The 25914-nt window shown below is 36.9% G+C and overlaps 1 protein-coding gene across 1 annotated transcript in view; it reads left to right on the forward strand.

Moving 5' to 3' along the window:
- Positions 1-25914, forward strand: part of UNC13C (unc-13 homolog C) — a 611946-nt gene that overhangs the window by 244347 nt on the left and 341685 nt on the right. The window contains exons 11-12 of the mRNA XM_047738968.1: positions 15742-15969; positions 16934-17075. Of these exons, the coding sequence (XP_047594924.1) occupies positions 15742-15969; positions 16934-17075 (370 nt within the window). The remainder of the gene's footprint in view (positions 1-15741; positions 15970-16933; positions 17076-25914) is intronic.

Raw genomic sequence — 25914 nt, forward strand, 5'->3', positions numbered from 1 at the left:
CAGAGCCTGCCTCATCCTCCGTGTTTTCAGATTAGACCTCTTCAGCTCTTGCTGCTTTTCAGTAATTCCAACCCCCACCCCTCCTATCACACAAAGATTCACAAACCACCCATCAAGTCATATCCTTGACGATCTGTTCCCATAGTGCGGAGCGCTAACTTAGATGCCTTAAAGCAATGGCACACCTGCCCAGTAGAAAACTTGAAAGCAACTTCTGATCTGTTTGGTCACTTCCATCTCATAATAGCCCTGTGTGGAAAGTGGGACCCTGTAAAATCATTTTCCTCAGACAAGGGCTAAGGCACACCCTTGTGATTACAGCAATCTGAACTCCTTCCCAAGCCTATTTGGAGTCGGCCTGAAGGAGTCATATTCTTGGAATTGGGAGGTTTTGTGTTTGAATATCGAAGACACATCTAACCATATATATGACCTTGGGCAAGTTTTTTAGCTTCTCACGGTTTCATTTTTCTCCACCAAATGAACAAGAATAATAAAATTTACCTCAGAGGGTTATGAGGAAGACTAAATGAAGTAGTCTCTGCTAAGAGTCTGGCACATAGTAGATACTCAATATTCAATATTAATGGCTTCCCCCATCCTTTTACACTTCTGAATAGGTACATGTCACTTTGACCTTTATGACAAGTTATCTTAAATTTTCCATTTCCAGAAAAAATTCTTTGTACTGTTGCTTTAGATTAGGTCCAGAAATGCCAAAACATCACCATCTAAAATACATATTACTGTCTTTTCAGTGCTGCATTGATTTGGTTGTGGCTACAACCCTTAAATTACTACAGAAAACAAAACCAAAAACCAAAACAAAACAAAAATACTGCCAGTGAAATCTATTTAAACAGGGACTTTCATTTGTAGACCTTTCTTCACGTGTAAACATTGTCCCCTCTGTTTATTGTTCATATGAATACAGTGAATGTGTATTATATCACATGTTACAGTGAATGTGTAACATCCATGGGTTGCCTAAAATTGAGGGGGATCAGAGGAAAATGTCAAAATAAAGATTAAATCATAAATGCTGTCACAGCTGGTTTTGTGTTAAGTCATGCACATTCTACAGTTTTCTCTACTTTATTAGTATTCTCCCTACACTATCAGATCACATGGAGGCTACTAATGGTAATGAATGTTTTGTTTTGTTTTGTTTTTCCAAAATGGGTAGTGTCTCTTTGAAAAATAAAAAGTATTTTTCGGAATAACTGCTTAAAAGGAAGGGGGATTGATTCAATACTATGGAGCTAACTTGCATAATCTCATAATCTGATTAGAATTCTACATATTTAAAAAATGAATTGTAAACAGGCATTTTAAGAAATTAGCGTATTAGGGCAGTGACATTTGAAAAAAACAAAAATATTGCCATCTAGAAACAAATGACTTGAATCCATTAAGAAAAAAAAATGATGTAGATTATACTTCAGAAATGAGCTGATTCTTCTCTCAGTGTTTTAGAGAATAAAGATGTCACACATTCATTAGACTTTGGAAACATTTTTATATTCTGTTTCTTAAGATACATTGATGGATATTGGCTAAATTAGGCAACATTTTCTTCAAGGTTATTCATTAAAATGCACATATAAATTGAAAGAATCAAAAATAGTTGAGAAAAACGAGGGTAGGTGTGACTGCCCCAGGAAGAGAGTATTTTCTTTAGTAATACCTTTCTACTGTTTTCCTAAAATCCACCTTGCATGAACAGAAAGAGGCTTTCCAAGTATATGAATTCAACTACACCACTTTGCACAATAGCTATCAGTAAAATTTGAAATTGACTCTACAGAATCAATAATACTTTAAGAAATTTCTCTTTTCATTGCTTTAAGCAAGAAACTTTTAATTGTGACACCCCTTGTGTAAAAGACTTCCACCTATGTCTACAATGGAAGAAAAAGAGAGAATAAGAAAGTGGGAAATCAGTGTGGGAAGTCTAGCTAATGTAGCCAGCCTCCTGCGAAAATGAGGAGGTTCTATGATTTCTTTCTCAAAATGGTCAGTCTATTTGAACACTTCTAAGAAAAATGTAGACCTTGTCAGGAGCTTAATTCATCATTAGAAAATTGCAATGTGTAAATTAACAGCTTGAACAAAGCCCCGCTTCCTAATAACTTCTATTCTTTAAACTTCTACCCTTTAATCTTATCACTAGAGAAAATATTTAATAAATGGACTTCCTATGACAGTTTTTCAAATACTTGTCTTTTTCAAATCAGAGTCTTCGGGTTTTTAGAACGTTTATTATTTTGCTACTCTTCTTCTGAAGACTTTGCAGTCTGACAACATAGACACACACAAACACACACACTCAGAATAAAAACAAGAATTGTTCTCTTTATTTCTCCAGAATTTAGCACATGTTGTAGCATAATCAGATGCTTAATAAATGTTGGTTAAGCAACAAATGAGGGCATGAGAACTGCAGTTCGAAATAACGTAGTGGTTTAAAGACCATTCTTTTGTAAAATCACAGATTTTTAAGGGAGCCTTTGAGTTCAGTGGATTGGAGAACCCAATCTACTGATTTTACTGAGTTCACATAATCCAGTTTCTTGTCAAAAAGAATCAAATAGATATCTTACATAAAGTTAGATCCCATATCTCTGAACATCCAGCGTAGTATTCTGACCTAATTTATAAAGAAATATGCAAAACTTGTATTAGGGGGAAAAATGGCAATTTCAGGAATTTTATTTATGGTTCTTTCCCACTCTCCCATGCAGTATCCCTGACTTTTAGGCAAATTATGCTGCCCAGATGTTGGCCTCACATCATGATGATGACTCAAGTCCTGTCCTCGATGGCCAACCCACCAAGCTTGAGTATATCTCTATCACAGTATACCTACTGCATTGACTTTTCAACAACATTAAGGAGAAGATCATCTAATAAGTTAATTTGGGTAAAAATGGAATCAATAGTTGAGTTATTGTAATACAATGGTCATTTTCTTAATCTTAAGGAATAAACTAATTAATAATAAATCTTCAGGTTTAGGGTAGGTTGCTGTAGAGGGACAAAAATGATGAGTATGTCATACCTGACACCATACAGGTATTCAACATCAGTAAGTACTGTGTATCTTTATATCCATATCTAGATTTCATAGTCCTCAGTTACTTAAGAAAGATCTGGTTGCTAATCCTGCTGCTACTGGAATTTTTCAAAACCTTTCTTTTCTTTTAATACTTTTAATGCCCCTTAGCTAAAGACCACTGAAAACATGTTTATAGTATTTTTATGTAGTATTTGTATATGTAGTATTTTATTATTTCATTTAATTTGAATTTAATTAACATTAATATATTACTAGTTTCAGAGGTAGAGTCCCGTGATTCATCAGTTGTCTGTAACACCCAGGGCTCATTACATCATGTGCCCTTCTTAATGCCCATCACCCGGTTACCCCATCCCCCCATCTACCTCCCCTCCACCAACCTCATTTGTTCCCTGTGATTAAGAGTCTGTTATGGTTTGTCTCCCTCTCTGATTTTGTCTTATTTTATTTTCCCTCCCTTCACTATGATCCTTTGTTTTGTTTCTTAAATTCCACAAATGAGTGAAACTGTATAATAATTGGCTTTCTCTGATTGACTTATCTCCCTTAGCATTATACCCTCTAGTCCTTGCAAATCCTTGCAAATGGCAAGATTTAATTTTGTTAATGGCTGAATAATAGTCCATTGTATATATAAACCACATCTTCTTTATTGATTCATCTGTCGATGGACATCTGTACTCTTTGCATAGTTTGGCTATTGTGGACATTGCTGCTATAAGCATTGGGGTACAGGTGCCCCTTCGATAACTATATTTGTATCTTTTGGGTAAATACCCAGTAGTGCAATTATTGGGTCATAGTTTAGCTCTATTTTTAACTTTTTGAGGAACCTCCATACTGTTTTCCAGAGTGGCTGCACCAGCTTGCATTCCTACCAGCAGTATAAGAGGATTCCCCTTTCTTCACATCCTCACCAACACTTGTTATTTCCTGTGTTGTTAATTTTAGCCATTCTGACTGGAGTGAGGTAATGCATCTGTAGTTTTATAAGTTCAGTTTATTATCTATTGCTACAAAGGAGAATATACAGCAGGATAAACCATGGGGCATCTCAGTAAGATGGTGTTAGAAAGCAGAGGTTGGTCTGAAAGTGAGGAAAATTTATGATTGTGTAGGTTAAAGGAATTCTTATCTACCAGGAGGAAGGACAAGAGTGAGGCAAATAGCTGTACTTAGCAAAGAAATAATGGTCACTCATTAGTTAGGAGAGGGGTTGTTTGGTATTTTATGGTTTGTTTTCATTTGTGGTTAGACAAACTTATAAGATGGCCTTGTTTGTCTCATATCAACATGGTCATGGTCACACAGATCATGTGAAGTTGGTGTCCTGTGAGTTTGCTCACATCCAATAGGAGAACAGTATGGCCTTTTAATGCCAGGCTAGCTTCCAATAACACTGTGAACTAGTCATGTCAGCCCACTTCCATTCAGAGGCTGTTTAAGAAAAGAGAAATAGAAAAAAATCTTGTGCTTAAAATTTTATTTTCTTTTATCTTGTTAAAAAAAAAAAAACCTGTTGTGAAAAGTGATAACAAAAAAGATCTTTCCTCTTTCCATCTCTCCTTTGATTTATTTCCTTACATAGTAAAAATACTTTTGAAATCGAGGACTCTTTTTTCTTTTGTTAAAATTAGTTTTCCCCTCATCTATACAATTTTTGACTCTGAGATAATTGAGAAATTTCAAGGAAGTTAGTATCTAATTTTAGTATATGTGCTGCCAAAGCGAGCACAGAAGTTAGTATCTAAAGAATGCTGTAGCTTTGACAACCAATTTTGAGAATACATTCCTGGTTTCATCATCTTTTAATATGCAAATATTTCTGAACTTGTTCTCAAAGTTTGCATTTACCAATAATGGGATGATTAAATATGGTAGAGGTGGGCAGTGAAGAAAGGTTGACTTTTGGTTTTGGACCCAAGCTAACAAAAGTAAAATTACTTTAGAGAAGGTGGCAGTTCCTTGTAAGGGGGCTCCCTGCCCATATTCTCCTACTGTCAGTGATGGGGACACCTACGAGAATAGGAGGTGATGCTATGCTAGGACTGTGACCCTCTGATTATCCTTCTGTTAAATGTCAGTTCTTTGTTGTGTTCCAGAAATTGTGTGGAGTGTGTAGCTTTGATTGTATAAGACAAAGGTGAAAGGTGATTTGAAGATGGGAGTTGTAGGTCTGCTCCTGGGAAAGACTGAAGACATGTTAGAAGGGGAGGGTTAAGATGATCTTGGCTGTAAAGCAACTAAAAGGAAGAGGTAAAAAATGCCAGCTACATGCCCACCTACATGATGTCATGAGAAAGAAAAACAGAGGCACCAAGAGCGGGGCCACCTATAGGATTTTTATGTGGAAAGGAAAGAAAAGCAATAAAGTTTTTTAGGCTAGAGACTCCTACAAGGAGAAAGCCTTAATATCAGACCTTTCCATGCATATCAACTACCTACCTCCTCTGGCTTCACCAGCCTCAAATGCATTTATGGATATGAAAAATTAAAATACTATAATAATAATTTCTTCTGGTTTCTTTGAACTATTTTTTTAAAAGATTTTATTTATTTATTTGATAGAGGGGAGAGAGAGAGTGAAAGAGAAATAAAGAGGACAAGCAGGGGGAGCTGAGCAAGAAGCCTGATGGGGCTTGATTTCAGGACCATGGGATCAAGACTTGGGCTAAAGGCAAATCCTTAACCAACTGAGCCACCCTGCCACCCCTGGATTTTATTTTCTTAAATCTTCAAATACTTCATTGACTCCCATTGTAAGTAGTTCTAGAGCATTAAGCACGTGGCAGATATCAGATGTGGCATTGTCTGTGGGGAGGGCTTTTAAGGAGTTGCTTTAAAAAAAAAAGATTTTATTTATTTATTTGACAGATCACAAACAGGCAGAGAGGCAGGCAGAGGGTGGGGGAGCAGGCTCGCTGCTAATTAGAGAGCCCAATGTGGGGCTCAATACCAGGATCCTGAGATCATGACCTGAGCCAAAGGCAGAGGCTTAATCCATTGAGCCATCCAGGGCCCCAAGGAGTTGCTTCACAGGTCAAGTAATCCTTTCTTTTTTTTTTTTTTTTTTTTTTTTAACATATAATGTATTATTAGCCCCAGGGGTACAGGTCTGTAAATCACCAGGTTTACACACTTCACAGCACTCAACAGGTCAAGTAATCTTAAAGCTAAAATCCCCAAATTCCATATTAATGTAAAATTCTTTAGTAAGTGCTTGTTTCTTCACCTTGTGACATCTAGACCTTATACTTGCTCAATTATTAGTATTGAAACTTTTATATATTATCTCATTTAATCCTTAAAATGACTCTGTTAAGAAAATGCTGCTATTATTTCCTTTGTTTTTTCAGATGAGGAAACTAAGGTTTACATAGATAAAGTAGCCCAATTTCAGATGGTTAGTAAGTGGCAACTTAGGAGTCACATAGGACTGTCACCTTCTAGTATTCGCAAAGCATCATGAACCACTGTGCTCCTTTGCCTTATTGAAAAGTGATTTTCTTGATGTATTTCTTGCCTTTCATATTTGGACTTATGTCCTCGTTTTATGCTGACTCTAAGTGCATGATATATGTAAACCAACCAGTTTCTGCTTTCTAATGATAGGCGTAGCCTTTGTTTTCTGAAAATTCCAAACCTGTGCCCAGTATATATTATCTTTTTTTTTTCCTTTGAGAGTTTCATTTATTTGACACAGAGAGAAACAGTGGGAGAGGTAACACAAGCAGGGGAAGTGGAGGTAGGAGAGGGAGAAGCAAGCTTTCCGAAAAGCAGGAAGCCCCACCAGGGCTCGAACCCTGGACCCTGGGATCATGACCTGAGCCAAAGGCAGACGCTTAATGACTGAGTCACTCAGGTGCCCCTATTTTGTCTTTTCATAAGACTCCACAACATGTGTATCATTTTACACTGAATTTATTTTCATTTTTTCCAGGATTGTGGCCTTAGGGTGAGAGCATACAAAAAGTTCCTAAGTAAAATTGAACCCAGAGCCAAATTAAATACTCAAATATGGCAATAATTTTGTTTTAGGTTTCCCAGGAAATATTTTATCTTCTCTTTTTGTTGAATGTATCCTGTTTTCTAAAGACATGCTTGAGACTTGAAATACACATTTAGTTGAGGTTGGCCTTACAGGCTCGCGGTTAAGCTACATGGAGTTACAGGCGTCTGAGCCAGTGGTGATTGATAAATGTTTAAGATTTTCCAAGGCAGTTTCTTGAAATAAGCCATATTAGGAATATTTTATACCATAGAAATCTGCTAATATTTCAGGTAAGGTTTGGTTTTGTTGTTGTTACTATTTGGTTTTGCTTGCTTGTCTTCTTCCATGGGGGGGGGGGGGGAGAAAATGTGCCAGTAAGTTAGGGAAACTCTATCCCTGTTAAGGAAGAGATAAGATCATATGCTGAGAATGGAGGTTAATGGGGTGAGGCAAGAGACTTGAAGAAAATAGAAATTTTTGGAATTGCTTTTGAGAAAAACAAGAAAGAGATTGAGACCAAGAGAGACTATTGCAGCTGTTATCATAAATTGCCATGCAAAGGTGGTGAAATTGTGAATTTCACATGAAATTTATATGTTTTGGGTAAAAAAATAAAAATTACAGAAAAAGTGAAGGTTCCGATTTAGTGGTCTTCCCATTAAAATATGTAGAAAGGGACCGTGTTAGCTAAGTTTGCCTCTGTTTACAAATGAATTCTCTTGTATCTCTTGCAAGGATGAATTTTGTTGTGCATAATTGTATCCTCTGATCTGTCAATTAAGCATTTTTAAAAAGTTACAGTGATACATTCCATTTGGATAATGTATTACATTTTACAAAGTGCTTTCAGTGTACATTATCTTTTGATCTCATTTATTGTTGATCCCTGATTGACATATTACTCACCGTATTTCAGTGAAGCTACTAGATCTTCTACCATACACTTTGAAGGAAGAGTCATATAAATGCAAATTTAAGTTTATCTCTGGTGACTTTGAGATAAACAGACCAAACCTGAAGGAAAATAACAAATCCAAAGGGTTGGAAATTAATGGCAAATTGCAGCCATCTCAGAAATAGTTTCATTAGGAAAATCGGGTTCGATAAACAATAGGCAGTGGAAAGTGCTTGTAGATCGGTGACAAAAATTAATTACAGATTTTTCTCTGTATCTCCAAACTACATAGATTTAAGTGGAATCATTTCCCTCAGATCAAAACATGTAAAAGTAGAACTTTTAAAATGCCACATATCTTTTTCTAGAAATAACAGATGAGAGGTTTAAACATGAGCCTCTGTTAACCTGCTCTCCCCAGAATAGTGGTTTTGCAGTTGGGGGTTTTCCTGTTGTCCACAAATTAAGAGTTTTCTACTCCAACATCAAGGGCATTGGTGAAAGATTTCACAGCTAATAGTCATGCTTTCTTAATTAACTCATTCAAAAAATTCAGGATGCTGTTGTTAAGCACAGAGATTGGATTCCTTTAGGTAAAAAATTTTTAGTATATTCTACCTTTAGTATATTCTACCTGAATTTGATAGTGATTACTTGAATGAGTATTATTATGTGGGTGGCCATCTGCTAGCTCTTCCTGAATTTAGAAAAATAATCCAAAGGACTTTAACTCTCAAGGAATTTTTTTTTTCCCCTCCCTGTAGCCTTTGAGAGCACTAAGAGCTGAAACAGTAATAGTTACTTAGAAATTTGGGGGAGAGTTACATCTTATGGCACTTCTCACCTTTTGAACATTCATTCTTAGGATGGCTGTCACATCCTCAAGTTTTGGGGCACTTTGAATCTTGCAATAATCTTTTCAAGACAACACTGCTCTTTCTATTTAATGACTATTTCTGTACTTGAGGTAAAATATGCCTATTGGCTAGCTGGGGATTATTCAATGGAGCCTGAGCTAGTTTTATTGTATAAGAATTAAGGATGCGCAGTCAAACAATTGACACTAAATTATAAACATGCTGAATTGCTTAAGGATATGTAATTTAAAAATGCGTAGCTTTTCTATGGCCTGTTTTAACAGAAGACTAGGGCATTTGGAATGTACTTTCAAGTTATCTTAAATGTAATGCATTTATTCTTTATATTATTTTCTTTTTTTTAATGTGGTTTAAGTTCTCAAAGTTTTTTTTTTTTCTTTTGTTGTTGTTTTAAGATAAAGACAGGGAATCTGCTCTTTATTATTAGAATATTCTAGAATTATTAGATATCTATTAATATCTAGAATATTAGAATATTCTAGATTTATTAGAATATTCATCCCTTTAACGTTCTTTAATTACACCTTGGTTATTATGAATGTGTTTTTTCCACTTCGGGAAACAAATGTCATACTTTCAAATAAATCAAGATTTAAACTTAAGTACTGCTGTTAAATATGAATTTATTACAAGGAAAGCTAACAGCTGACCTTTTCCTCTTTGTCTTAGGCTTAACATTCAAAGACTTAGACTCAAAGAACATTAATAAGTCTATCCTTTGTGGTAGAAATCATGCAGATAAATTCTCTTATTTAACCTCTAAACATTCTACCAGATATTAATGTGGTTATTTCAGAGATATATTTCAAAAAATTGTAAGTTGGGTGATACAGTCATGTAGATGAAAATTGGATCTGTTACTGAGTTTTTTTTTTTTTAATTTTATTTTTTATAAACATATATTTTTATCCCCGGGGGTACAGGTCTGCGAATCGCCAGGTTTACACACTTCACAGCACTCACCACAGCACATACCCTCCCCAATATCCATAACCCCACCCCCCCCAAACCCCCTCCCCCCATCAACCCTCAGTTTGTTTTGTGAGATTAAGAGTCACTTATGGTTTGTCTCCCTCCCAATCCCATCTTGTTACATTTATTCTTCTCCTACCCCCTTAACCCCCCATGTTGCATCTCCTCTCCCTCATATCAGGGAGATCATATGATAGTTGTCTTTCTCCAATTGACTTATTTCGCTAAGCATGATACCCTCTAGTTCCATCCACGACGTCGCAAATGGCAAGATTTCCTTTCTTTTGATGGCTGCATAGTATTCCATTGTGTATATATACCACATCTTCTTTATCCATTCATCTGTTGATGGACATCTAGGTTCTTTCCATAGTTTGGCTATTGTAGACATTGCTGCTATAAACATTCGGGTGCACGTGCCCCTTCGGATCACTACGTTTGTATCTTTAGGGTAAATACCCAGCAGTGCAATTGCTGGGTCATAGGGTAGTTCTATTTTCAACATTTTGAGGAACCTCCATGCTGTTTTGCAGAATGGTTGCACCAGCTTGCATTCCCACCAACAGTGTAGGAGGGTTCCCCTTTCTCCACATCCTCGCCAGCATCTGTCATTTCCTGACTTGTTAATTTTAGCCATTCTGACTGGTGTGAGGTGATAGCTCATTGTGGTTTTGATTTGTATTTCCCTGATGCCGAGTGATGTGGAGCACTTTTTCATGTGTCTGTTGGCCATCTGGATGTCTTCTTTGCAGAAATGTCTGTTCATGTCTTCTGCCCATTTCTTGATTGGATTATTTGTTCTTTGGGTGTTGAGTTTGCTAAGTTCTTTATAGATTTTGGACACTAGCCCTTTATCTGATATGTCATTTGGAAATATCTTCTCCCATTCTGTCAGTTGTCTTTTGGTTTTGTTCACTGTTTCCTTTGCTGTGCAAAAGCTTTTGATCTTGATAAAATCCCAATAGTTCATTTTTGCCCTTGCTTCCCTTGCCTTTGGTGATGTTCCTAGGAAGATGTTGCTGCAGCTGAGGTCGAAGAGGTTGCTGCCTGTGTTCTCCTCAAGGATTTTGATGGATTCCTTTCTCACATTGAGATCCTTCATCCATTTTGAGTCTATTTCCGTGTGTGGTGTAAGGAAATGATCCAATTTCATTTTTCTGCATGTGGCTGTCCAATTTTCCCAACACTATTTATTGAACAGGCTGTCTTTTTTCCATTGGACATTCTTTCCTGCTTTGTCGAAGATGAGTTGACCATAGAGTTGAGGGTCTATTTCTGGGCTCTCTATTCTGTTCCATTGATCTATGTGTCTGTTTTTGTGCCAGTACCATGCTGTCTTGATGATGACAGCTTTGTAATAGAGCTTGAAGTCCGGAATTGTGATGCCACCAACTTTGGCTTTCTTTTTCAATATTCCTTTGGCTATTCGAGGTCTTTTCTGGTTCCATATAAATTTTAGGATTATTTGTTCCATTTCTTTGAAAAAAATGGATGGTACTTTGATAGGGATTGCATTAAATGTGTAGATTGCTTTAGGTAGCATAGACATTTTCACAATATTTATTCTTCCAATCCAGGAGCATGGAACATTTTTCCATTTCTTTGTGTCTTCCTCAATTTCTTTCATGAGTACTTTATAGGTTTCTGTGAATAGATTCTTAGTCTCTTTGGTTAGGTTTATTCCTAGGTATCTTATAGTTTTGGGTGCAATTGTAAATGGGATGGACTCCTTAATTTCTCTTTCTTCTGTCTTCTTGTTGGTGTAGAGAAATGCAACTGATTTCTGTGCATTGATTTTATATCCTGACACTTTACTGAATTCCTGTACAAGTTCTAGCCGTTTTGGAGTGGAGTCTTTTGGGTTTTCCACATATAGTATCATATCATCTGCGAAGAGTGATAGTTTGACTTCTTCTTTGCCGATTTGGATGCCTTTAATTTCCTTTTGTTGTCTGATTGCTGAGGCTAGGACTTCTAGTACTATGTTGAATAGCAGTGGTGATAACGGACATCCCTGCCGTGTTCCTGACCTTAGCGGAAAAGCTTTCAGTTTTTCTCCATTGAGAATGATATTTGCGGTGGGTTTTTCATAGATGGCTTTGATAATATTGAGGTATGTGCCGTCTATCCCTACACTTTGAAGAGTTTTGATCAGGAAGGGATGCTGTACTTTGTCAAATGCTTTTTCAGCATCTATGGAGAGTATCATATGGTTCTTGTTCTTTCTTTTATTAATGTGTTGTATCACATTGATTGATTTGCGGATGTTGAACCAACCTTGCAGCCCTGGAATAAATCCCACTTGGTCGTGGTAAAAAATCCTTTTAATGTACTGTTGAATCCTATTGGCTAGTATTTTGGCGAGAATTTTTGCATCTTTGTTCATCAAGGATATTGGTCTGTAGTTCTCTTTTTTGTTGGGATCCTTGTCTGGTTTTGGGATCAAGGTGATGCTGGCCTCATAAAATGAGTTTGGAAGTTTTCCTTCTATTTCTATTTTTTGGAACAGTTTCAGGAGAATAGGAATTAGTTCTTCTTTAAATGTTTGGTAGAATTCCCCTGGGAAGCCATCTGGCTCCGGGCTTTTGTTTGTTTGGAGATTTTTGATGACTGTTTCAATCTCCTTACTGGTTATGGGTCTGTTCAGGCTTTCTATTTCTTCCTGGTTCAGTTGTGGTAGTTTATATGTCTCTAGGAATGCATCCATTTCTTCCAGATTGTCAAATTTGTTGGCGTAGAGTTGCTCATAGTATGTTCTTATAATTGTCTGTATTTCTTTGGTGTTCGTTGTGATCTCTCCTCTTTCATTCATGATTTTATTGATTTGGGTCCTTTCTCTTTTCTTTTTGATAAGTCTGGCCAGGGGTTTATCAATCTTATTAATTCTTTCAAAGAACCAGTTCCTAGTTTCGTTGATTTGTTCTATTGTTTTTTTGCTTTCTATTTCATTGATTTCTGCTCTGATCTTTATGATTTCTCTTCTCCTGCTGGGTTTAGGGTTTCTTTCTTATTTTTTCTCCAGGATCTTTTCTTTGTCACTAAGACTTGTAAATTTTACTATTAGGTGATGGGGTGTGGACCTATTCTTTTTGATTTTGAGGGGGGTTCTCTGAACCTCCTGGATTTTGATGCTTGTTCCCTTTGCCATATTGGGGAAATTCTCTCCAATAATTCTCTCCAACATACCTTCTGCTCCCCTCTCTGTTTCCTCTTCTTCTGGAATCCCAATTATACTAATGTTGTTTCGTCTTATGGTGTCACTTATCTCTCGAATTCTCCCCTCGTGGTCCAGTAGCTCTTTGTCCCTCTTTTGGTCACCTTCTTTATTCTCTGTCATTTGGTCTTCTATATCGCTAATTCTTTCTTCTGCCTCATTTATCCTAGCAGTGAGAGCCTCCATTTTTGATTGCACCTCATTAATAGCTTTTTTGATTTCCACTTGGTTAGATTTTAGTTCTTTTATTTCTCCAGAAAGGGCTTTTATATCTCCCGAGAGGGTTGCTTTAATATCTTCCATGCCTTTTTCAAGCCCGGCTAGAATCTTGAGAATCATCATTCTGAACTCTATATCTGACATATTACCAATGTCTGTATTGATTAGGTCCCTAGCCTTTGGTACTGTTTCTTGTTCTTTTTTTTGTTGTGAATTTTTCTGCCTTGTCATTTTGTCCAGATAAGAGTATATGAAGGAGCAAGTAAAATACTAAAAGGGTGGCAACAACCCCAGGAAAATATGCTTTAGCCAAATCAGAAGAGATCCCAAATCGTGAGGCGGGGAGAAAGGGGATAAAAAGGGGTTCAGAAAGAAAAAAAAAAAAACTATTAAAAAAAAGAAAGCCAATAAAGAAAAAATATGAAAAGGAAAAAAAAATATATATATATTAGATAAACTAGTTAAAAAATGTTAAAAAAGAAAACGGTAAAAGTTAAAAAAATTTAGCAGAAGAAGAGAAAAAAAAATTGAAAAAGAAAAAAAAAATTAAATTAACTTCAAGGCTAAAGAATCATGGGGAGAATGCCATGAGTTCCATGCTTTCTTTCTTCTCCTCTGGAATTCCCCCGCTCTCCTTGGTATTGAAACTGCACTCCTTGGTAGGTGAACTTGGTCTTGGCTGGGTTTCTTGTTGATCTTCTGGGGGGGGGGCCTGTTGTAGTGATTCTCAAGCATCTTTGCCCCAGGCGGAGTTGCACCGCCCTTACCCGGGCCGGGCTGAGTAATCCGCTTGGGTTTGCTGGGTTTGCTTTCGGGAGCTTTTCTTCCCTGAGCGCTTTCCGTAGCGTTCTGGAAGACGGGAATGAAGATGGCGGCCTCCCAGTCTCCGGCCCGGAGGAGCCGAGAGCCCGGGGCCCCACTCCTCAGTGCGCCCTCAGAGAACAGCGCCCAATGACTCCCGTCACCCTGGCCTCCGGCCGCACTCTGAGCTGACCAAGCCTGCGACTGGTTCAAGGTAACCCCGAGCTTAGCGCTTACTCCTCGGCTCTGTCTCTGTAGCCGGCTTCCCTGTTCTAATACCGGTAAGCTCTGCGACACTCAGACACCCCCGATCCTTCTGTGACCCTGTGGGACCTGAGGCCGCACTGACCCCGCCTGGGCTTCACCCCGGTTAAGCCTCTGGAGCGATGTCCCTCAGCGGAACAGACTTTTAAAAGTCCCGATTTTGTGCTCCGTTGCTCCGCCGCTCGCCAGGAGCCGGCCCCTCCCCCCCGCGGTCTATCTTCCCGTTGCTTTGGATTCACTTCTCCGCCAGTCCTACCTTTCAGATAGTGGTTGATTTTCTGTTTCTAGAATTGCTGTTCTTCTCTTGAATCTCCCGTTGGATTTGTAGGTGTTTGCAATCTTTAGATAAGCTATTTAGCTGATCTCCGGCTACCTGAAGTAGTCTCAGCCTGCTACTTCTCTGCCATCTTGACTCCTGAGTTTTGTTTTTTACTCTTTTCATTACATCACCTTTGTTTGGCACCCAAAAATATTGGGTATCAGCAGTGGCTTCTCCTGCAACGCTGGTCCTTGGGGTTTTGCTTTCTCATTTCAAACTCACTAAGGAACTATGAGAGTTGGAATCATGGTTCATTGTTAACTTGTCATGGAATGTTGCTTAACCCAGAGGCCACACACAGCCTTGAAAATACCTGGCGGGTGCCTGGGGAAGGTGAGGGACCCAAGAATGGAATTTTGGAAATTTTTTATTGCCAAAAGGATTAGTGTTAAAAACAAAAATACCCGGAAAGTTGAGACCAATCATAAACAAACAAACAAACAAAAAATCGTGGAACTCAAAAAGGTTTTTGAGTAGAAAGAATTTAGCCTATTGAAAACAATGGCCATATCACAAAATGAGAGTTCGGGCCTGTGATCCATCATGTACTTACATGGTTTCCAAATCCTTTTTAAACAGCACAATCTCTGTAATTCCAAGTAAAATCTTACCAATGGTGGTATTTATTTTACATGAAGAATTTAAACACTTAGTCATGATGAATTCCATCATTAGAAATAATTAAACACTTTGACACAAGTATTTGAAATACTGAATTTGGGGAAACATTTGCCCTCTATATCCTGTTTCTCAGTTTTGTCTGGCATGTGGTATATACCATATTTGACTTGTGCATTCTTTTTGCTCTTTGCAAATTCAAACCACTCATTTTGTTCAACCCCTGATTTAACTAAATAATACAACTGAAAAAGCTGGGAATGATGGAAGTCCATTTACTTGCCACTAACACAAAGGCTGGTTCTGAATCTCAGCCTAGATATTTTGTCCAGCAGCATTTATCTTGTCCTGCTGTTCTGTGAAGTAGGTACCCTGACTCCTCAGAATGAAACCATTTATTCATCCTTCTGTTTCTTCTTTCTCTCCCTCTCTCGGGCCATCCAAAAGTAACTTTATGTGCATTTATGTCACAATTGATTTTTCCATTATAGGAGCAGCAGAAAAGAGTTCTAAGCATGGTGCTGAAGATAAGACTCAGACCATTATTATGGCTATGAAAGAAAGAATGAAGATTAGGGAGAAAAACAGGCCAGAGGTGTTTGAAGTCATTCAGGAAATGTTTCAGATTTCTAAAGAAGATTTTGTGCAGTACACAAAAGCAGCCAAGCAGAGTGTACTAGATGGGACATCTAAGTGGTCAGCTAAAATTACCATTACAGGTAAAAAGTCTTCTTTAAAATTTTTATTCTGCACTGAGATTTTTATATGTTTTAGAAATTACTGCTAATGAAAATTATAGATAAAATAAATAGAATTTTCCAGTCTTGTCAATATTTGATAAGAAGTATAGTCTGTACTTGAAATTTCTAAAGTATGTCCTAGATAATTGAAGTAATTGCAGTCTGTTGTTCTAATCAAAAGCTCTTCTAGAGGAAGAAGTTTCTCTTTTACAATATACTCATCAATATCCTGCAATTTACAAGAGATTAGCTTTGTAGCTGCCTGCCACTGATAAATTACAAGAGTAGCTAAAAATCTCTTTAGCCAGTTTTTCTTAATAAGAAAACACACATCATTTCACTTAATTCTTGATCAATACCCCTCAAACATTTGATCCTCGAGTCAAGGCAGTTTGAGCTTAGTGATGTCTGGTAATATGAACTTCTGAAGTTGCCTATAACTAGATAAACATTAACCAAGCCTCTTAACTTACTCATATGGTACTTACAAGATAAAATAAAGATGCCATTTTTTTTTTTTAACTAGGTTGAATTGTTCAGTAGTGACAGCAAACTCGCAATTAGAAATACATTTTAAATCACAGACCTTTGAATTATGTTGGATAACTTTGGGCATATTGTATGTGCATCTTTATTTCTCTATACATATATATAGTAACGTGTATATAATTATATAGCTGGTGTGAATAGGGCAGTATATGTGTATAGCTGCTACTCATTACAGGCAAAAGAAAATATTTATTCAAGGAAGGTTTTAATACTCAGTGTTTTGATTCTTTCATTAAATATTTTTAAAGTCCTAATGTTCATGACAATAAAAGCAATGGGAATGTATCCACAAACCCAGTGTGCAAAGTGTTAGAAGAGCTGCTCTTCGTTATCATTTTTATTTGTTTGTTTGAGGAAATCTTTATATTAAAATGTTTATTTTTATTTATTTCAGTGGTTTCGGCACAAGGCTTACAGGCAAAAGACAAAACAGGGTCGAGTGACCCATATGTTACTGTTCAAGTGGGAAAGAACAAAAGAAGAACCAAAACCATTTTTGGAAATTTGAATCCAGTATGGGATGAGAAGTTTTATTTGTAAGTATATCATGTGAAACTATTACAAGTATTGATATATTTGGGAATAAATTTAATACAGGCATGCAAAATATAGAAGCAGTAATTATCTCATATTTAATACTAAGCAGAAATTATCAAAAGTGAAATTAATATTATGAAGTCACTTAATACATTTATTATTCTTTATCTTTGGAAGAAAGTGAATAAAAAGAATTTTTCAAACAAAGGGTGACATGGTTGGGATGACTGTATAGGGGGAAAAAACATTAAGATATTATCTGTAACTTGAGTTGACCTAACATAACTTCGAATTTACTGGCTTGATTCAGCAATATCCTCACATCTAATGATTTAGGACTAAGGGCAGGAGAAAGATCTGGGGCATCACCTGACCCATCACACCTACACCATGATGAAATGGTTGATGATAACTTTTATAGCCTCTCATTTTCTAAGAGGTCATTTATTTTTAAAGCCTCTTATATTTGTACCAAAAGGTAAGAAATTATTTTTCTGGCATAAGTTCTTTTCTTTCTAAAGACAAAAGATGACTTTCCAATTGGCATTTGATAGAAATGAAAATTCCAAACCCTGAGTCCTTTCTTTTTCTTCCCTCCTTTCTATGCTGATGGTGTAAACAAGGATTTATTAACATACCAAGTGAGCAAACCCAAAACATACAGCTTGTTTGGAGATGTAGGCAATAGTGGATAAGAAATAGAGCGCTTTTGTTTGTTTGGGCTGATGAAGAGTGTGTTCAGAAATAGGTTTGGAAAATCAGTTGGGACCAAATAACGGGATGCCATAGAATGAGTTTGGATAGTTCCTCCCTCTTCACTGATGGAAGAAACTATTTTAGCCTCCATTTGTTTGTTAACCGAAGACAAGAAATCCATTGGTAGTCATAAATCCAAATCTCTAAACCAGTCAAATAAATGAATCAAGCAGGATAAGGGCAACAAAGAAAGGACAGGACTATGGCAAACGTCAAGCCAAGCAAGCGACTTAGAAAAATCCAGCTTCAATGGCCGCGTATTCATGCAGATGTAATGAAGCTAGAGCCCACAGATTCTCAGGAGAAGCTGTAAGTTTGAAAATTTAAAATCAGGTTTATCGAAGTAAAATTGGCAAAATGTAAGTCTACATATTTAAAGTGTACTTTTTGTTAAGTTTTGACTTGCATATACCTCAATGAAGCCATCACCACAGACAATATGATGAACATATATCTCGCCCCATATTCATGTCCCAGGAAAACTGTCCCTCCTTAACTCCCTCCATGGCAAGGCAATCACTGGTCTCCTTTATGAGGCTATAGAATGCTCTGCATTTTGCATTTTGTGACTTTTATATAGGGCATGTATTATGCATTCTTTTGTAGGGTTTGATTGACTTAGTGTAATTATTTTGAAATCCATCAATGTTGTAGGATTCAGCAAAAGATCATTTCTTTTTCTTGCTGCATAGCATTTCATTGTAATAAAATATCAAAGTTTATTTATGCATTCACCTTTTGAGGGGCATTTGGTTTGTTTCTAGTTTTTAAGCTATTAAAAATAAAGTCATTTGAAAAAAAATAAAGCTGTTTGGAAACTTGTAAACTATGTCTATACAAATATTTATATGCATTTCTCTTGAATAAATACCTAGAGTTGAATAGATGGGACATCTATTATGAATATATGTAATTTTTAATTTTTAAAATTTAAGATAAATTTTCCAAGTGGTTATACCATTTTAAATTTCCATCACCAATGTATGGGAGCTCCAGGTCGTTACACCCTTCTAACACTGTAAGGTCAGTCTTTTAGATTTCTGCAATCCTTTAATATGTGTAGTGTAGTGGTATCTTATGGTGGTTGTATTTTGCACTTCTCTGATGACAAGTGGTTTCAAGCATCTTTCATGGGCTGTCCATGTATCTTTTTTCATTAAGTTTTTAGTTTGTTCATTTTTACTGTTTTTCTGTTTTGTATTTGTGCAAGTTTTTTTTTTTATAGTTTTATATTTTACATTTAGGTCCATCATACATTTTTGAGGTAATTTTCTAATGTGGTAGAAGTTATAGACCTAAGTTCATTATTTTGCATATGGATATCCAGTGGTTCCTGCACCATTTTTTGAAAGCACCGTCATTTCTTTACTAAATGGCTTTTGCAACTTTAATAAAATTCACGCATCCCTGGATATGTTGATCCATTTCTAGATTGTTCTGTTCTATTTACCTGTTTATCCATCTGTATGCCAGTACCACACAGCATAGATTACTGCAGTTTTACTTTAAAATCAGTCTTAAAATCAGTGTCAGTCCTCCAACTTTTAATTTTTTCAGTTATTTATCTTAGAGCCTTTGAATTATTTCCAAATGAGTTTTAGAATCTGCTATCCTTCTTCACACAAAAAGAAACCTGATACAATTTTGATTGCCTTATTGCTCTGGCTAAGATTTCTGATATGATACCAAGAAGAAGTGACACACGTGCATCTCCTGGCCTTGTTCTCAGTCTCAGATAGGACACATTGTTTTTTTAGGCTCTTTGTAGATGCCCTTTATGCAACTGAGGCAGTCATCCTCTGTTTCTGATATGTGGAGAGTTTTGATCAGAAACAGATGTTGTAGTTTGTCTAATGCATTTACTGCATTTTTGGGTTGCTCATAGGATTCTGAATGCCATTAAAAAAAAAAACAAAAAAAACTTGGAAGATATTTTCCCATCATCTTCGTGTTTACATGCTTTTCTTATTCTTGGTGAGAAAGCCATTGTTGCCCTCATCTTTGCTCCTCTGTGCACGTCTTTTTCCTCCTGAGCTGCTATTAAAAGATCACAGTTTCTTTACTCGGTTGCACAATATGGTGGTGTTGTACCATGATGTGGTTTTCTTTATATTTCTGGTGCGTGGGGTTTATTAAATCAATTGGGACTGTGAGTCTGCAGTTTTCTTCAAACTTGCAAACATTTTGGCTATTTCTGTAAACATTTTTTCTCCCTCTGCCTTTTGGAGATTCCCCTTATAAAATACATTAGGCCTTCTGAAGTTGTCCCACAACCGCTGATGGAGAATTTATCTTTTCTCTTTCTCTCTCTCTTTCCTTTTCTTCTGCGTTTCACTTTGTATTATTTTTATTGCTATGTGTTTACATTTGCTCACCTTTTCTTTGGTCATGTCTAATCTATTATTAATCCAAGCCACTGTATTTTTCTTTTTCTTTTTTTAAATTTTTATTTATTTTTTAAATTTCAGTGTTTCAGAATTCATTGTTTATGTACCACACCCAGTGTTCCATGCAATACGTGCCCTCCATAATACCCACCACCAGGCTTCACCCAACCCCCTGTCCCCCTCCCCTCCAAAACCCTCAGACTATTTTTCAGAGTCCATAGTCTCTCATGGTTTGTCTCCCCCTCCGATTTCCCCCAACTCCCTTCTCCTCCCCATCTCCCCATGTCCTCCATATTATTTCTTATGCTCCACAAATAAGTGAAACCATATGATAATTGACTCTCTCTGCTTGACTTATTTCACTCAGCATAATCTCTTCCAGTCTCATCCATGTTAATACAGATTTGGCTATTCATCCTTTCTGATGGAGGCATAAAACTCCATTTTGTATATGGACTGCATCTTCTTTATCCATTCGTCTGTTGAAGAGAATCTTGGTTCTCTCCACAGTTTGGCGACTATGGCCATTGCTGCTATGAACATTGGGGGTACAGAGGTTCTTCTTTTCACTACATCTGTATCTTTGGGGTAAATACCCAGTGCCACTGTATTTTTCATCTCAGATATTTCAGTTTCCATCTCAGGAAATTCAAGTTGAGTCTTTATATCTTCCATGGTCCTACTTAACTTTTTTTTAGGTAAGACTTTATTTTCTTAGAGAAGTTTTAAGTTCACAGAGAAATTGAGGGGAGGATACAGTGATTTCCCATGTACCTTCTGCCCCCACATATCCATTGCCTCCCCTTATTACTAACACTCCCCCATCCACCAAAGTGGTGTATTTTTTTACAATTGGCAGACCTACATTGACACAGCATTATCATCTTAAGACCACATTTACATTATGGTTCACTGCTGGTGGTTTATATTTTATGGGTTTGGACAAATATATCATGATGTGTGTCCATCATCATGGTATCATACCGAGTACTTTGCCTTAAAAATCCCATGTTCCACCTTTCATCCTCGCCTCCCTGAATTTCTTTTTACTCTGTATAGTTTTCTTTTTGAAGAAGGTCCTAGGGTTGGAATCATACAGTGTATGACCTTTACATGTTGGCTTTTTTCACTTGGTAATATACAGTTAAGCTTACTCTGTGTCTTTTATGTGGCTGGATAGTTCATTTCTTTTTTGCACTGAATAATAATCCATTGCCCAGATGTGTCACAGTTTGTTTATCCATTGACCTACCAAAGAACATCTTGGTTGCTTCCAAGTTTTGGCAATTATGAATAAAGCTGTTATAAACATCCATATGCAAGTTTTTGTGTGAACATAAGTTATCAATTTCTTTGGGTCAATGCCAAGAAATGTTATCGCTGAATTGTATGGTAAGAGTGTATTTCGTTTTGTAGGAAACAGTCAAACTGTCTTTTAAAGTGACTGTACCAGTTTGCATTCCCACCAGCAATGAATGAAAGTTCCTGTCGCTCTGAATCCTCTGTAGCATTTGGTGTTGTCTGTGTTCAAGAGTTTGGCCATTCCAGAAGGTGGATAGTGGGATATTGTCGTTTTAATTGACATTTCCCTGATGACAGCTAAGTAGCATCTTTTCAAATGCTTACTCGCCATCTGTCTATCTTCTTTGGCAAAGTTTTAAGAAGGATTTTTTAAAGTTTTTTTTTTTTTAATGTTGAATTTTAAAAGTCTTTTAACTGTTTTTGATACTAGTCCTTGATCACCTGTGCCTTTTGAAAATATTTTCTCCCCATCTGTGACTTGTCTTCTTATTCCCTTGACACTTTCTCTACTTCCCTTTCTGAGCACATGCAAAACATACCACTCTTTTGATGTCCTTGACTGCCAATTCTAAATCAGTGTCAGTTTTGACTGATCAGTTTTTTCTTTGTTACGTGTCATATTTTTCTGCTACTTCAGATGCCTCGTAATTTTATACTGAGTGCCAGACACTGTAAATATTATCTCGCTGGGTGATGGATATTATTGGCATCCTATAAATACTACTGAACTTTACTTTGAGACATAGTTAAGTCACATAGAAACAGTTTGGTTTTTTTGGATGTTGCTTTTAGAATCTGTTAAGTGGAAATGAAATAGTGCTCAGCTTTGGGCTAATTATTCCTCAATACTGAAGCAAGACTCTGCCAAGTACTCTGCCTATGGACTCATGAAATGATCAATTTTTTCAAGGCTTCCAGGTAGAAACAAGGGCTATTCTGGTCTGGGTGAGTGCCGCACACTGTTTGAACTCATCCCTTTGATGCGTCTTTTTTTTTTTTTTTAAGATTTTATTAATTTATTTATTTGAGAGAGAATGTGAGAGAGAAAGAGAGCACGTGAGACATGGGAGGGTTAGAGGGAGAAGCAGGCTCCCCACTGAGTAGGGAGACAGATGTGGGACTTGATCCTGGGAGCCCGGGATCATGACCTGAGCTGAAGACAGTTGCTTAACCAACTGAGCCACCCAGGCCCCCTTTTGATGCGTCTTAACCAGGCCTTGGGTAGTTTCAGTGTGTGCAGTTACCATGACTCACTGGATTGCTCAAGGGGAACCCTCTGCAGATTGTCAAAGTTTTCCTTCTGTTCAATTCTCTTCTTTTTGACATGCCTGTGGCCTTTAGCTGCCTTGGTGTTCCCAGACTGTTGACTCAGAGAATCTAGTAGACTCCACTTGAGTTCCTTCTCCTTGTACAGTGACCGGAAAACTATCTCCACGCAGTCAGCTGAAGTCATCATAAGACTCACCGTGTTCGTTTTTTGTTTCCTTGGGATCACTGTTCTTCTTTGACAGATCTCCAATATATTGAAAACCTTAGACTTTGTTCACTTTTTGATTTTTCATGTGGAGAGTATGTCCAGTCTGTTATTCCCTCTTGACTACAATTAGAAAGTCTGAAAATCTCAATTTAATTGATAAGCAAAGTGAAATAGTATAAGAACCAACATAAGGCATGTCAAACAACATCTGAATTCTAGACATATTTGATCCATAGGTTGTTAGTTACATGTGTGAAATAAAGCATTCATCCAAAGGAACACAGTAGCGGAAATACTTATTCTAATATTTTAATCCTGCAGAGGGTTCCCTTGAGAAATCAGCTGAATAATGATAAATACAGGGATGCGGGGAAACTACCCAAGAATAAGGTAATCGTCACCAAAAGATCTAGGTATAGATATAACAGTGTCTGGTGCTCATCGAGGTCAGGAATAGTGTTTGTTCCCACTAAACAAAGTAGAAGGCCTCATAACTGATGGGTCAAGTACACAGAAGAGTATACTGGAATGGATGCTTAAGATATGAATTATCTATATTTGGGGGCAGTTTTCCTATAATGTACTCTATGCCTTATTTTTGAGAGGAAGCATTATCTACAGTGTCTATACCAATATATCTATGTTTAAAGCAACACTCTTTTCAAGGAAGAAGAAATTCAAATTCAAACCCATTCCGCCCTGCTGTTCATGTAATACGTATATAATTTGCACAATTTTTTCATAATTTTTTCAGTTTACTGACAAAATATGTGTATTAAGTTGCACTCACACATATTTTCTATTTGTCCCCTCTAGAATACCAAAAACAAGTGCCTAAATCTTCAACAGTGTCCCTTTTTGTTGCCAGTTTCTAGAACTCTACAATTCCATTCTTTTTTTTTTTTTTTAAGATTTTATTTATTTATTTGACAGACAGAGATCACAAGCAGGCAGAGAGGCAGGCAGAGAGAGAGGAGGAAGCAGGCTCCCTGCTGAGCAGAGAGCCCGATGCGGGGCTCGATCCCAGGACCCTGAGATCATGACCTGAGCCAAAGGCAGCGGCTTAACCCACTGAGCCACCCAGGCGCCCCTACAATTCCATTCTTAATACTGAGGTTCTACATCACTGGTTCCAAAAACACTGTTTTGGATCTTCCTATGCATACTTCCATTTTACCATGAAATGGCGAGAGAATAGCAAATTTATCTTCTTTTGTAAGGTTTTTTGTTGTTGCAGTTTTGGGGGGCTGCAGGTGAAAATGAGTTCATAGTGAATTTATATGCAGATTTTGAAAAATGCATACATGTCATAGATGAGGTCATCCATGCTTCCTACCACACTGCCCTGTAAGCTGGAGTGTAAAATGGTATGCTGGCATTCTGAAAATAAGATATTTTATTAATAGTATGACTATTGTTTGCATTTGGGGGAATTAAATTCTGAGGTTTGGTTTTTCCAATATGAAAAATTGAGATTGTTAAATTGAGATAATGTATATAGGTATACATTAGATATCCATACATATAATGTATATAATATAATGTAATATAAAAGGATTGTTATATTGAGATAGTGTATATAGCTTTCATGGCAGTTGGTAAGCATTAAAAATGGCAGTATTATTGGGCACCTGGATGGCTCAGTGGGTTAAAGCCTCTGCCTTCGGCTCGGGTCATGATCCCAGGATCCTGGGATCAAGCCCCACAACGGGCTCTCTGCTCAGCAGGGAGCCTGTGTCTTCCTCTCTCTGCCTGCCTCTCTGCCTACTTGTGATCTCTGTCTGTCAAATAAATAAAATCTTTTAAAAATGGCAGTATTATCAGCAATTACTATTATTAGCATTTATAACATGATGACATTCTTTGTGGTAAGATTCAGGACTTCACAGCAAAGATGGCAGTAGTGATTGCATTAAAAAAAAAAAAGTTCTAATCTGAATAGTGAGGCTGAGAAAAGACTAATGAACAGGGTGCTGTAAAAGGAAAGTATTGCCGAAATAAGAATTACAGAACCGAAATTGGCGCAGGATCTGAGAGACTGTTTTATTCAACTCCCTCATTTTACTGATGACACTTGAATCTCACAGGCAGGTTATAGCAGAGACACGACTACAAAGCAGTTCCCTGTTCTGAAACCACCAAGAAGATGCAAGTAAAAATAAAGAAGGATGTTTTTTCCAACACCTAAACTATTGTCTTAGGAAAACTGCTTTGACCTGAAAACAAAAACAAAAACAAAAACAAAACAAAAACAAAAAACCAAACCAGACAGTTCCAAAGCTGGTAAAATGAAAATGCAAATGAAGAAATTTTTGTAAAGTTTTTTGAAAGCTTAATAATTCCCCCAATCATTAATGGCAATTTGATAGCCTCCAGAGATTAATGCTAAGTCATTTCACTTTTAATTTTACCTCTCTTACCATGAGTTGAAAAAAGAAGTTTGAAATTTTTATCTTAAAAAGACCAAGATGTTGTATGATTTTAAGAATGAGACACTTGAGAGAATGTTGGCCCAGAACAGAGGCCTGACTCTTTGCTCTCTGGCAGAAATACGGGTTAGGAGGTGTTGTAAACACACATAATTTTTAAAGCATCATATGGGTATGTATTAAGGTATATGAAAGTGCTTTGAAATGATAAAGTATGACATAAATCAAAGGCACTGGTTATCTTTGTTCTTTGTTCCTGGTAAGTTGTATATTTGATCATTTCATAATTAATTATGACATTTGATTTTATTTGCCTATACTATAGTTAATGAAATGTTTTATGCTTGTCATAAATCATTGCCTCAAGAAGAAAATGAGTAAGTTTTTTCTAGTGGGTTTTAGAGAGAAAATGGCAGTATGGTCTATTTGAATAAGAAATTTTGGAATTAAGAGGCTTGCATTTATGTTACATGGATACTGTCCTTTC

Source organism: Lutra lutra, chromosome 7, assembly GCF_902655055.1.
Source record: "Lutra lutra chromosome 7, mLutLut1.2, whole genome shotgun sequence".
NCBI lineage: Eukaryota > Metazoa > Chordata > Mammalia > Carnivora > Mustelidae > Lutra > Lutra lutra.